Raw genomic sequence first — 15,144 nt, 5'->3', positions numbered from 1 at the left:
ACTTTTTAGCAGGGCCTGTAGCAATAGAACAAGGGGTGATGGTTTAAAACTAAACTGGGGAGATTCAGGCCAGACATGAGGAAGAAATTATTTACAATGAGGGTGGTGAAACACTGGCCCAGGTTGCCCAGAGAGGTGGTAGATGTCCCATCCCTGGAAACATTCAAGGCCAGGCTGGACGGGGCTCTGAGCAACCTGATCTAATTGAAGATGTCCCTGCTCACTGCAGGGGTTGAACTAGATGAGCTTTGAAGGTCCCCTCTAACCCAAACTATTCTAGGATTCTGTGTGAGCATCTGGGAGCAATAAGCTCTTTAGCTAGAAGAAGAGCTTCTATACCCTCATTTCCTTCCATTCTTTTCAATATAGCACACTACAAAGAACATTTCCAAGGGCCAAGCCTTCTTTGTAACATCTGTTCTACAAACAAGCTGACATCACAAATAAAAAGATATTTTAGAGGGGTCTGTCAAAAATTGAAACAGAAAATTCCTTACTTTAACTACTACTGTTTTATCACTTAATTTTAAGTGGATTAAGTGTAAGTGCTCTGAAAAATGTATTCCCTGAGCACATAGATCATAGAAGCTCAATCTTCCTCTGTACAGTTTTCCTTTTTTGTTCTTTAGTCTTCCAAAACTTGACTGTAACAGAGAAAAATAACCTCTCCTCCTTTTTATTTTTCTTTCGATATACTCCAAGAGACTACAGCCTTGTTTTGTCAGCTTATGTGCTTTTCAAGCTGCTACACTCAAAGAGATGCCACTGTAGTTCAAAAAAGCCATTTAATAAAAAATGTCTTTATTTACAATTTGTAAATATCAAACCAATTGTTTGTGGATAAGAACAAACACAGACAATAGCAGCTTCTTAAACATTTATATTAACTTGTAAGCATGGTATTCAGGATTGCTGACTATTCATCCTGTACCTTCACACTTTGCTTTTCAATATCTATGGAGTTTTTCATCTCCATTCATATCACCAGTACCTGTTCCCTTAGATTTTCAGAATACTTTCTGTATCAACAAGGTTACCAAGTTTTTGTGTTGACTTTGATATATTTCCCTCCTCCCTGTGACCCCTGAGCCTTCTGCCAGCAGAGACAACCTGCCTGGGATTTCCTGACCAAGGGCAGCTGCCCTGCAGGCATTCCCAGCACCAGCAGGTAGTTCCACCAAGGCCACCAGACACCCAGAGTACGGGGCACCAAGCACATGCAGCTCAGTTACACAGTGCCTGTGAGTGAGACCAGCAGAGCCAGGCTTTGCCAACTTACTGCCAACACCATAGGCAGCAATCACGTGTGAGAACGAACACTAAAAATAGCTGCTGCTTAGATATTTATAGTAACTTGGAAGAAATAGCAAGATCATTCCAGGATCCAAGATGGCCCCATGTCTGGTACTACTTCCCTCTGTGACAATGAGCAGGACTCGCTAAGATCTCTTCTGTATGGAAGAGATACAATCAACATTTGGAACTTTTACTTTGTGTGGCAAGAAGAGAGGAATATTATGCTCTTGAGTTTTGTCCCAGAAAACACAAAACATGAAAATTGTGAACTCAGAACCCCATAAAGAAAACTGAATTATGCTTGAAAGCAACAGAAAACCACATTGCTGAGTCACCCATAGTTCAGACACTCTGTTCTATAACATTGTAGCCTGAATTGAAAATTGTTTTGCCCTGTACAAAAAAAAAAAAAAAAAGACACAGGGAATAACATTAAGATTATATTCTCCTGCACCTATTCCAAGCCTAACTGTTGAAACAGCCTTTTACAATGCCCATAATAAACACAGCCTCACAGATAGCACAGATGGTTTTTCCATACACCTTAGAGGCTGAGTAAGTAATTATTTCTGCTATAGTAAAGTTATACATATAACACCAGCCCATGCCCACTGGGCAGGTTTTGTTTTTCTGAGAGCAGTCAAGGTTTGACTACCTACATCTGTTCTCCCCCAGCCTCCCATACTTCTGTCCACTACTTCTTTGTAGAACAGAGCTGTGAGAAATCTGGATTTTGGTTCTCTCAACACAAGATCTTAACTACAATTGAGACCTCTAAAAAGTAAGACATCAACATTTTATAGCAAGTAGGCACATCTGCTAGATTCTCAACCTGAACAGCTTTTGACAACTACCTTTCACTTTTGCAGTGAACTGTTGTCTGGTTGGAAGAAAAAAAACACAGGTCGAATGACCAATTATACACAGAAACTCTTACTGTTCACTGAATCTGGCACAAAGCAGATTACAGCCAGGCTTTTCTTTTCATGGAAGAAAGCTTCTCGTAGCTCCCTCCACTTAGAAAGGAACAACTTTTATTCTTACATTTTCACGTTTGGATACCCTGCCGCTCACCCAGTGGTGATAAATTCTCTTCTACTCTGTATGGCAGGAGCTGTTGATATCCTCAGGCTTGAGCTAAACTGATGCTCTGCCCTAATTTCCAACATTGTGAGATAGCACTGGCATAAAACCATCAGTTTTAAGTCAAATCACCAAGGAGGCTCATATCTGAACTGGAAAGCCCGGAGCAGGTGTATGTATGTGGCAACAGGACAAGCCACAGCCTGTTGAGACTGATTCACATCTCATTGAGACTCTCCACTGACTTTGGCACTTGCTGGCCCAGCCCTTAATCCTATAGTAATCCCATCCTGCAGTAAATACTGCAAAGAATGTTCTAGATGCTCTGAAGGTTAACTATTAAACTACTGAGATATTAACAAAGTACTTGTAAAGTAAATTTCCCACTGGCCTCCCCGAAATTACTCTGTAACCTTGATTACAGCTGTTAGCTTATCACTGGAAACTAAAAGAGGAAAAAAAAAGTTTAGAGCAGGGAATTTTTAAAACTGCTCTCACTCACCCACCCACCAGGTTCTCTTGCCCCATGCTTGCCCTGCCTTTATGCACCTCTTAGCTTTGGTGCTGCCACCCATCCAACATAGCCTTCTAAAGGACAGCAACTTCAGAGTAACAGAGATTTAGGCTCTTTTCTTACAAAGCATTAAGAAGATTCTCAGCCACTGAATTCCTCAAAAATCATAGTGAATAAGAGAGGAAGGAGAAGGAAGGAAATCAGTTTAGCAAATATCTTTGAAGTCAAAAAGAAATGAAAAAGTGAGCTTATGAAGCAAACAGAAGGTGTTTCACAGAAGAGACCCACACACAAGCAGGAAGAGCGTCGCCAAATACTCCATTACAAAGCAAAGACGTTGAAAATAACATGAGAAGCTCTTCAAGAAGATAAAACTACTTGAAAAGAGAAACTAATCATATACATTCTACAGAAGCACAGTTGGAAGATATATTGCATTTTAAGAGGAAGTGTGTTGCTAACCAGAAAGTAGTAATTAAGAGCAGGTTCACTTTCTCCAAGTGCAGTCCTTCCCTTGAAGCTTACTTATGTCCCGTGCTAACTACTGCATTTGAAATAGCAGTGTCTACATGTATTTGCTTGTTCCAAAAGCACACAGACCTCTGTGAACACCATCTTTTAAACCTGGCTCCCATATCCAATGCAGGAAGAAACTGAGGAAATTGTTAAATAGCTGTATCTGCCTGTGAGCCAGGACAAGTTGTGCCATTCACTCCAGCTGCTGCTGAAGCAGTGCCCTGTATGGGCTCCTGGCACAAAGATGCTCCAGTGCAACCAGCACTGCCCAAAGCAGCACATTCAGCAGGACGAGTCACTTGCCTTCAATAGGGCTCCATTTGGTCCAACTGCAACACAGCTGGAAGCACACTTTTCAGAAGAGAAACACTCAGCAGGATGACAAAGGTTAGGAATATTAAAACACTGAATCTTTCCACAGTCTCCACAGTGCATAACCTGTCATTACCGGAGGCAACATTCAGTCTTCACAAAGGTTTACAAAGAGTACTATTACTCAGCATAAAAGCAAATGGTCATCTTTATTTGTAGGATTTAAAACAGATGAAATGCCTTGTCACAAAGCAGAGAGAATACACAGGAAAATTCTACTGAAGAACTTGTGAATAATTTCCAGATACTTTGTTTAGTTGTTGAAATAACTTAGTGTGGGCCTGTCAGGCATGGATTTTCTCGCCCCACTTTGGACTAACTTGCATTCAGAATTAAGAAAATATCCACAAATATTCTCAAGGAAACATTCAGAGAGATGAGTTGGCTCTGAAACTCTCAATACTTCACCAAGTATCAGATCAGCAGGGTGCCAATTCTAGCCTACCTTTGGCTTCTTCAGATATAACAAGAAAGCTTGAATGCCCATTCTGAAAGTTTCTAATTCACTGAGCAATAGTCTTTTGAAAATTCTCTGCCTTTTTAGCATTGGCTTGGACATCGAATTCTTGTGTGTTTCTTAGCAAGTGCAAAACATCAAAAGGTTGCTCTTCTAAAGCACCTCCTCACCTTACCTGACAGTCCTCCCTCTACTCTTCCAGCAGCTACAAACAAAAGGGTCCTTCTGTAACACCTCCCTCTTCTGCAGCACTATGATGCCTAAGAGCCTGCATACTTCTTTGATGTCTAGTATTTTATTTACCTGAAAATAATTCAATTATTTTTTTTCTGTAAAAAGACACTTCATGCCTGTCAGAAAGAGACTACTGACTGAACTTTGCAGAGAACCTAAGCTTCACACACAGCTGCAAGATGAGCTTTCAAAAAATTACCTGGGTTACAGGCTTTTGAAATACCCCTCAGATTTGCTCAGCCTACTGGAGGGAATTCTCTGTTTTCCTTCCATTACCAAGTCATCCAAGTCTGGATATTTGTAACCCACAGATCCAGCAAGTTTGTCCTCGTTGTCTAGCAGATGTTATAAGTCACTTTAATGCTGGCATGTCAGGTTTTGGTGTTATTCATTAAGGAGAGCCACAAGCTCTACTGATTCAGGTAGACAGTATTTCAATGGTTTATATTTAACATTTTCAATGAAACCACAATGAGTAGAAATTAAATTTTAAAAGGCTACACTTTTCTGTTGAAGTGTATCTACTAGAGACAATACACCAGCCACAGCCAAGGTACACTAAACCACCAAACAATCTCTTCAACTAATTCAAGAATACTCTTGATTTTGAGGAAGTGCCATGCAATTCTTAAACAATTAGACAATTACCTTCATACAGACTAAAATCTGATGAAGAAGGATGAAAGGTGAACACAGAACAGAATGGGCCAGAAGATGGAAAGAATACAATATGAAGCAAGAGATGAGCCTCAGTTTCCAGAACATACCAATTGCCCACCCAGGATAAACCACCTTCCACAACAGAAGCCACAGAGAGTATCTACACCATCTCAAACACAGACTTGGGCAGATTGGTTTTATTCTTTAACGTGTATCTGGAAGACTGAAGGTACTTCATGCTTCCATACTTGTGTGAAAAATTTTGAGACCTGTAGTGTAAACAATAATTATTTTCAGCTTCACTTTTAATTGGGGAAATGCCAAGAGTGCTGAAGAAAGTGCTTCAAAGTCTTAAGTCGAATGGTAAAGTTAGAATATACAATGGACACTGTGAAAGTTTTGTCTTAATTCACCATGGCATAATGAGGTGTTGGAGCTCTAAACTGTATGAAGGATGACACATCACCAGATTTATTGTAACACTGACGGAACAAGATAAAGCTGAAATTTGCTATTCTGTTTTACTTACACTGCCTTACGTTTAAGCTGCCTCTTTAAAAAAAAAAGTATGCAAAATTTGTTAGGTTTAACTTCTGCGATTCTGTTTGTGTAAATAAGTCACTAAGTGGTGGCTTTTGGCACTATGCCAGACACCACACTAAGTAAATCCTTATTACACAGATCACTGACCTGAATCTACTGATACTTTCACAAACTTGTCTGTCAATCCAGCTGTCTTGCAAGCTCATTAAGTCCCAGACATGAAGCAAACAAATTTTAGTTGAGAAAAAAGTCACATAGCTTTCAAAGCGGCCATTTAAAAACTTCTACCATTTCCTTTCCTCAAAAACAATGAAAAGCTATTTCTGTTTCCTTGAGACTTGATACCAAAAGCAAAATCAAAACTATGTTCCTTTAAGGTGGGGAAAAAAACTGCACATACAAAAGGCAACTTAACCAACTGACTCCTACTTCTTAAACACATTAAAACAACTCATTTGTGACATGGTTTGGTTTTTAAAAACTGTTTCAAGTTTTCCCCTGTTGCATTTCAATTTTTAATTAAAATTTTAAGCCAGATTTAAATAACTGTAAGCCTTATATTACAACATTATGAACACATTACCTGTAACATAATAACTGTTATTATAAAGATGTTCTCACAATGGTATTGCTAAATAAAAATCAGCACACTGATTTTTATGCAGCTATGACACCACTAGGTTTGCCACTTGTCAGAGATTTATGATGTTTAAATAGATATGCCCTTCATGAAGTTGAGCCTCAGAAAACTTCACTTGCAGGTTTCATGAACTCATCTTATACTCTGTATGTATTAGAGAAACTATGATTAAAAAAAGATGGAGTTATGGGGTTTGATTGTGGATTTTTTAATCAGATGACAGATCTGGATTACCAGCTATGCGTGCAGTTTGAAATCCACAGCTACATCAGGATGTAGCAGTACACATTTCAAAGAGATGTTCCTTTTATTAATGGAAAAGCAGAAACTATGTTTAGTTGGAGAGGGTGTTTGTTTTAAATACTCTTTTTTGAGGAAGAGGCTTGCTTCAGCTGCTCAAAAAGCCTGTAGACACGGACTAAATACAAAACTTCCTGGGTCAAATTTTGTTTTGTACCTCAGAAGCAAAATAAAACAAAATCCAGCCTAACAAAGTGGCAAGCCCAGAAGTCATAAGGGTTAGCAGGACATTACTACAGCAACAAAACAATGGAAAGGATGGACTTAGAGATAATTTATTATTCCTACCTTCCAAATACTTAGAGACTTTCTCCATTTGAACTGCCATATGGTAAAGAGAATGAACAGAAAGACGCAACGTTTAGCTTTAAAATCATTTACAGATATCAAGCCCAAAAAATCTGGAGTTGTGGTTATTAGTAGTATAAAGGAAGTTACTTGTCCGAACCTGAGGTTAGGTCAGATCCTCTGTTCTTTTTATCTTCTACTATTTCATAGAACGGGCCTATTACTTGTAGTAATTCTTCAACTTTGTCCGTCATTGGCATACTCTCAAGAATCTGTACAAGTCCAAAATATGGAGCATCTTATGAAACAGCATTTCAATGATACATTCAACTCATTTTAGAAACTGCTGGTCATTGTAAAACTCAGTAACATTCTAACACATCACTTAACATGTCATTCTCATATTTTACTCTTTTTAATTAAAGGTAAACAACATAAAACTGATCTACCAAACAAGAATCTTAATTGGCTGTATTAATTTTTTTTTAGGTTAAGAGAAGGGAGAGCTCATGCATTTGCCACCACGGAAGGACAGCCTCAGCACAGCATTAGTAGACCTTGGAATCCATTATTTCAGCAATTTCAAACTAAACCAACTCAAAGTTCAACAGGCTGCTGTCATCTGACACAATTTATTTTATAGACAAGTCTTCCCACTGAGAAAATGAAACCAAAATGCTTTTTTTTCTTAGAGGATTCTTCATATTTGCCAAACTCTGGCATCTCCAATGGAATGTAAGGACCAGATCAGAAGTGCCCTACTGGTTCCATCTAAACCCAAACAACAAAACTGACAGAATACAGCAAAACCGGGACAGTACAAAGCCAGAAGAGCAGCAAACTAGAACCAGGTTCTGCTCTTAAAGTCATTTGAAGCTCTTCCTTTGAAAAAAGTTTATTGATTTTAAATTACAAACCAAATACCTTTGGTTATCCAATAGGAACACAAAATCTTAAGTCTAAAACAGATTAAACAGAAGATATTTAATGACTGAATATTATTTTAAAAGCATGTGATATTATTTTTCCATTGTAGTTTAAGCCATTTCAGCCAAGACTTATGCTGACAGCTTTGTTCTTCCTTCACCCTCTTCTTTTTTATTATTATTATTATTTTTTAAAAGAGGTAATAGATACAGGAAGACTCAGGTAGAAGCAAGCTAACGGCTACACTTTACCTCCTCCCCAAGAAGTGCAGCAAGAAAGCAACAGTTGGAGGTACAAGTCGCCACAGAACATGCTGCTCAAAGGCACCAAGCACGTCACTAAGCAGCAGAAGCAAAAGCTACAGCATTACTGCACAAAGTAGGAGCTCCAGGCAGGCCAGCAGGTAACAAGTCAACACTTGCAAACCAATCAAGGATACCAAGAGACAACAATCCTGTCAAACTGCAGTTTCATTGCCACTTCTGATCTGTCCAGCCTATATAATCCATTCTGTGTGTGTTAGAGAGAAATGGTCAGTGCTCAGAAAACAGAGGTGGGTATGAAGCAAAGACAGGGCAGTTCTGTGATATTTTTTATTTATTTTTAGCTTCAATAGCATTGAGAGAAACAAACCTATTCTAGAATAACACTTGTATTTGCTATGTATTTACTTCTATAGTCTGCACTGTAAACTCTCATACGTGCATGTGTATGATGTCTGCACATTCTAAACAGACCTCAGTATACTGTCTGAAACTTGGAGTCATTATTAGAAGCTTACCACACAGTTTGTTAGAGCTGTTAATTGTCAGCAAGAAAAGAGAAAATACTTCCGCAAACAAAATATATTGCTTACTTTTATAGCCACTAAGCATAATATGCAATCTTCAAATTTGAAAGTGGAAATTAACTTATGTACCCTGAATCATTGTTTTCTTTGGATGCTAGACAATTAATATAGGAAGACTCATTTTAAATTAGAAACATCACAAAGTGTTAACACTTACTTATTCTAAAATATCAGTTATTTCTAATATAACAAAACAATATATCTGAAGTGTAAACTAGTTTAAACAGAATTGCAATATAAAACTTCAGAAATGCTACTTTGAAGATAACTAAGATGAATCCTAGCTCAGGTGCATGTTGTTTAAGGTTAATTTAAGACTAAGATGTGTTTGGTCATTTCCCACAACCACTTCAAAACATCATCCAGACACACTCCTCAACAGCTGCGATTTTCAAGGCTACCATATGAAGAGGGGAAGAAAAGCAAACAAGTTTACAGTGAAAGTATCTTGTGATAGGGTCATAAACACAGTGTGCAAATGCCAGGGACACGCCCCAGGTAGCAGGGGCGGAACACAGCCCTGTGACACCAGTATACAGGTGTTTTTTTGCCTCCCTTAGACATGGTTACCTGTGCAACAGCAGAATGCCCACAGTAACACCACAAGGATTAGTGCAGTATATGCTGATTGAACAACCCCATGGATCCATTTGAAATGCACTTGCATTGCCATTTCAAGTAGAACCAATCAGGTTGGAAAAGCTGAAGCTGGTATTTCAAATGCAAGAGCTGAAACAGCACCACAGCAGGGTACACAGATTTCCCAGCTTCAAAGCTGAGCAAGGCAAGAAGGCATTTGCTCTCCAATCCCTACATGTAATCTGGACAGCGGCAGAACATTCGCGCTTTATTTGGGTCAAGTGGACTTCCTCAGAGGAGGCTTACTAGGGTTTTTTGAGAACACTGCAGTTTCATTTACTTTTAGTGTCCTGAACAAACCAATTACTACATTAAAAAAAAGTACTCTACTGAAGTACTAACACATTTTGAATCCAAGATTTGAAATGAAGCACTAAATCTTGCAGTACACATTTAAAAGGAATTATTAAAATTTAGCAGGATTTTTGACCAAATTAATAATATTTGGCTTCCTGTGTTTTCTGAAGTTGTTTATTTTTCATTTTAAAGCAGCTAGAGTAATACCAGCAGGATCTAAATTAACAAAATTACAGATAGGAAAAAGAACAGTAGTCAGACTCAAGCTCCTTAACGAGTAAGAGTTTTTGTTGTGTTCATCACTAAACACATAAAAAGTTCAATATCAAGATAGCGGCCTAGGAGAAAAGCAAGTATATTCGGAGTGGAACTTATAGAACTTGTGTTTTCCCTCCTTGATGTTAATCTCGTTATAACAATACATTATTTACTGTCAATCTGGATTAAAGTATAATTGTAATCTTTAAACTGGAAAGGCCACCTAGAAGAGCTTCAGTGAAAAGGATTAGTTAATAAAACACAAGCAACTTTAATTCGGAATGTTTACTTTAGTTAATGCAGCAATTCTTGCTTAATACAGTAACTACAGTGGTTTATAAGTTACACATCTATTCCACAAAAGACAATTACTCAATTCTAACTGACTGCAACTGTAACATAGAGGAAATATTTTCATAACAAGTACAGAAAATGCAGGTTGCTTAGTTCTTGAAAAATCAATTAAGTTTACCTATTTGATTACACTCATGTCTCCAGCCACGAGAGTGAGACACTTGCTCCTGAAGTCCTCCTGGAGGGCTGTTTTCTTCCCTTTCCAATACAAGGATCGCTTATCTCAACTCTGAGAACTGAGGCAGTTTGCAGTAAGTCTGCCTTTCTCTGTTGTACTTTTAAGTTCTGCTGTTTTCCCAACTTTCCCCTTTACCATTATTTCAATAATTCACCTTCTTCAGCTCTGCCATTTAAGCATATCAGCTAGAGCTCTCATGTTTCTCTGAAAACAACCCAAATTCTATAGCTTTGGAAGGAACTACATAATTTTATTCTCCCCACAGGCCAAACAGCATAGTAGTGAAATGTAACAGTTCACATGAGGAATAACTCATTCGGAGCTTTGACAGCAGTAATCAGCAAGAACCTCCTCGTGTTCCCTAATTTATTTCCGGAACATTTGTTCTAGTAAACTTACTTTGTTCATTAGTAAACTTACCTTTTTCATTTCTTCAACATAAGCTATCATGGCTTCTTCTTTGGACATGTCTCCCAACGCACTCCAAGCATCCCTAGGAAAGAAAGCCACATACATCTTTAGTATCTTCAAGGCCTACTGCACTTTTTCAGCCTGGCCTTAAGTAGGTCAGTTACATAATGCCCGAAGTTTCTGTGATACAAGTAAAACACAACAACAACTCACAACTATTTTCCCGTTTGAAGTCCAAATATATAATTTGCTAGGATAATCACACAGTGGTACATCAACAAAGAAGCAACAAGCTGAACAGGCTGGGGGCTGAAGAGTTCCCCACTGACCAGCTATGATCTTGTTTAGTTGTTAACAAGCCCAAATAAGAGATACACACATTTCCCCTTTGATTAGGGTGGGTTTTTTAAGACCCTCTGCTGCAGAAAAAGAACAGGCACAGCCACTTCAGCCAGCACCTGCAAATAGTTGTCAGCAAGTTAGAACTGGTTACAAGAAGAATCTGTCCTTTTAGAGTTTAGCAATTGGGGAAGGACAGATCAATCTAGTAGGCAAGTAGTTTAATCATCAGCCCCAGTTACCACAGCAGCTACTTATGACCTTAAAAAAAACCAAAAAATCTCCCCCTCTCCAACTCAGAAAACTCCAATCAAACTTATAAGTATTGCACAAGGAATCTGTCACAACATAGACTGGAATAAAACATTTCCTTACTCAGACTTGCATGTGATTTGACACTGTCCCTTCCTCTTGACAGAGTATTTGTCCCACTTCGAGCAAAACCCTAAGGTTGGTGGCTCACATTCAGCTACAACCAACCAGGAGAGTGGAAACCTACCGCCCTAGTCCTCTGCAAGGACTGCAAGGACACCCCCTCCACCTCCACCCTGACTTGGGGAAACTGGGGAGGGAGGAAAAACAAACAAACAAACAAAAAGTCAAGGAATAATTTAATAGATCCCAAGAAGACCATGAGCATAAAGGCAGCAATAATACTTGTTCTTCCAGACAAATCATTATTAAAATAAGCAAAGCACTTTCAAATAGATCTTAGTAACACGATGAATCACAAGTCTTCCAAACACAAGGAAAATACAGACAGTGGGAAGCTCTGTCACTGAGCAGACAAACCAGAAAGGCACGTAAACCAGATCTCTCCTCAAGAGCTGGAAGCTATATCAACAGCTGTCAATAAGCACTTATTTACTTCAGGCTCACATCATCCATGACAACATGAGAAGGAAGAATTCCAGACACGTCCACATCACTAATTCTGCAGAACACCTACGATTCCATTCTACAACGTAGGATAAACACTGTAGAGGTACCATGATGGTACTTGCCCAAGAAAAACCTGCCCACCTGCAGAATCTGAGGGAAAGTTTTCACCTGCAATTCTGAGAAGTTACAAATTATCTGAGCTAGAAAGCTGGAACAGAAGACAGAAAACAAATTCTAGCATCAAAGGTTGTGAATGTTCCTTTTTTCAGAAGAGAAATAAACTCATTAAACTTTTTCTTCAAGCACCACTCTTCTAAAGATCTTCACTTCAAGCATACAAAACCAAAATAAACCAAAACAACAACTCATTAAAAGTTACCATTTATATCTACCAATTGGATCCCAAAATCCAGGTCGCGGAATGTTACAGGGTCCTTGAGTTGCTTGCTTATAAAAGCTATAGAACTTGAGCATCATTTCATTCGTTGGCTGGAATGAACCTATTGAAAGCATTTTAAAACACAATTAAATTGTAATCATTGACATTAGCAAGTATTTTACAAGTTTGGTATTTCTGTGAGAAAACTGCCTGTAGTTTGTTACAGCCTGATCCACAGCAGTACAATTTAAGTCAGTGGAGAACATCCTCACTTTATCTACCATGAACCAGCACCACTGACAACATTTACTCTACAAACAGCACGTTTCAGGTTGAGTTTAAGGGACTATAACCTTTACTACTTCAAAGGTCAGACTCCACAATTCCAATTAAAAAAAAAAAAAGTAACATAAAGGTCCTTTCCAATCCCCAACATTCTGTGAAAACACGAATTCTTTCACTCGGTTTAAAGGGATAGTTTCAATTCCCAGTAAACAAAATATCTTGCAAGTCACTTTACCCAAAACACAGCTTTCCACATTGATTTTGTTTACTTTGGGTATTTGACAGCACTTCCATTAACAGTTTCGCCTTTTCTCTTCTATCTTGTGGAACACAGTTTTGTAGAGGTAAGGAATGTAAATACGAAACTGTGACGGCTGGCAGGGAAGGTTCATAGCCAATCCATTAAATCAAACACTCTGAGGTTCAGTTCTAGTCATTAGGAAAAGTATACTGTGACCTTTATGTTGGCATCTCAACAAACCCAGTTTTACTACACTGGAATGAATTATATATGTAATAACCAACATTTTTTTCTTAGTCTTATCAAAATACAGGTCTGATGCTTTTTTTTTCTTCTGTTAACTCTCTCAGCAGCGCAACTCACGCCAGCAGCTCCGCGGCCGCCAGGTCGCTCCCAGGGTTTCGGGGAGGCCGAGGCCCTTCCCCAGCGCGCCCCGCAGCGCGGCCGGGGGTGCTGACCGGCCCCTCCTCCCGGCGCCTGAGGGAGAACCTTCTGCCGTGGCCCCGAAGCCCCCGAACCGCCGTTTCTTCAGGCGAGGAGGTGGCACCACTAAGACCGCGGTTTCCAAGCGGTTCTCCAGCTTTCGCCTGCTGCCGGGCACCCAGCCCCGGGCGGCCCTGCTGCCCCGGCCCGCTGCGCCGCCGCCCGTGCCTGGGGCCGCTCGCCCCCGAGGCAGCGGCAGGAGAGGGGCCTCGTCACCCCTGGCTCCCGGCCCTGCCCACCCCGCAGGTGCCGGCCAGGCAGCCAGGCCCCAGCCGATGCCTCCGGCCTTCCCCTCGCCGCGCCCCAGGCCGCACTCACCATTTTTGGGCAGGCTCTGGATCACCTTCACGGCCGCCTCGAACCTGGTGGCGTGCACGGAGTCGGTCTCCGCCATGTCCCCGTCCCGTCCCCGCACCGCCCGCCGCCTCCTGCTCGGCCACCGGGCCGCGTCCGGCGGGGCGGGTTCAACTCAGCCTCCCTCGTCGCGGCGCCTGCAGCCGACTGCACGGGAGAGGGGCTGAGACGCGCCGGGCCACCCGCAGCCACCCCCGGCGGTAGCAGGGCGGGGTGCCCGGCCCCTGCCGCGCCCGGCGGCGCCCGCCGCCTCGACCCCCCAGCCCTCCAGCACAGCCCGCCCAGCACCTCGGACCGGCCTCACGCCACAGGCCGAGCGTGGCCCGCAATACCCCCCGCCCAGCCGGCAGCCCACCTTCGCCCCGGCTTCAGGCGCCCATGTTGTCTCCCACAGCGGCGCCCGTCTCGTCCCGCCCCTCACCCCGCCCCGGGGCCGCCAGGAGCACGCCGGGAAACGGAGTCCGCCCGGCGCGCCCCTCGGCCGCCTCGCTGGGCCCTCACAGGTGTCCCCGCCGCGGCTCAGCGCCTGCTCCTCCGCCTGCTCCTCCGCCTGCTGCGGGGGTAGGAGATAGCGGCCATGCTAAAGCATCGTTCGCCACAAGCGTGTCTGAGCTGAGGGCGAGGAGGAGCCGCTGGGCCGGCCTGTCCCTTCACATCTCCCAGCGCGGCTCTGGGTGGCCAGTTCGGTCCTTGGGCCCGAGGAGCTGCTCAAGTGCAGGTCCCGGGGAGTTTCTCCCGTGTGGACTGAGGAAACGGTTCTCTCAGTTTTTCTTTCCGCCCCCTCCTTTTTTATTTCTCTCTGCTTTCCTCCTCTCCTTATCTTTCTCTTCCCTGCTTGTATTGCTACAATTGCATGATAATGAAGATTTCAGAACATGCCAAATCTTGCCCGTTTTATGGACGTCGGTTATCCTCAGGAGATCCCCAGCACTGCCGCAATCTGCTTTGGTGTTCCTCCCCTCCTCACAGCCGTCCTGCTGCCCACACCTACTTCCACGTAATTCACCTAAATTACTGCTGTAGTCACACGTTTTTATAACAGCTCTAATGACTTCTATTTGCATTAAAACTCTAGGCATGACATTTTAAAAGCCTGGCACCCGGGGAGTGACTATTTCCATGGAGTTTGGAGACGAGGTGAATACCAGTACAGAACCACCAGCCTGCGTGGTAGCTAAATAAATGAATGGCCTTATTCAAAAGCACTGTGCGTCCAGCGCTCCACAAAGTCAAACAAAAGTATGCTAAACCAACTGCTTTTGTAGCAAGTGGAATAATTTACCCAGTGAGCAACAGGATGAATTAATAGCCCCTTTGAATAGAACCGAGTACAAACTCTTGGCATTCAATTCGGCTCGTTTATC

At 41.7% G+C, this 15,144-nt stretch overlaps 1 protein-coding gene across 1 annotated transcript in view; it reads right to left on the bottom strand.

Moving 5' to 3' along the window:
• ACBD5 (acyl-CoA binding domain containing 5) overlaps positions 1-14,166 on the bottom strand; it is a 31,257-nt gene extending 17,091 nt beyond the window's left edge. Inside the window, exons 1-5 of the mRNA XM_080339335.1 lie at positions 14,136-14,166; positions 13,745-13,927; positions 12,418-12,538; positions 10,827-10,899; positions 7,064-7,175 (exon numbers count right to left, since the gene is read on the bottom strand). Of these exons, the coding sequence (XP_080195461.1) occupies positions 7,064-7,175; positions 10,827-10,899; positions 12,418-12,538; positions 13,745-13,820 (382 nt within the window). The 5' untranslated portion in view covers positions 13,821-13,927; positions 14,136-14,166. The remainder of the gene's footprint in view (positions 1-7,063; positions 7,176-10,826; positions 10,900-12,417; positions 12,539-13,744; positions 13,928-14,135) is intronic.
• Between the last annotated feature and the right edge of the window lie 978 nt (positions 14,167-15,144).

This window comes from Nesoenas mayeri, assembly GCF_963082525.1.
Source record: "Nesoenas mayeri genome assembly, chromosome: 2".
Classification (NCBI taxonomy): Eukaryota; Metazoa; Chordata; class Aves; order Columbiformes; family Columbidae; genus Nesoenas; species Nesoenas mayeri.
Note: the sequence above shows the minus strand (reverse complement) of the source record. Positions and strands in the feature narration are given on the sequence as shown.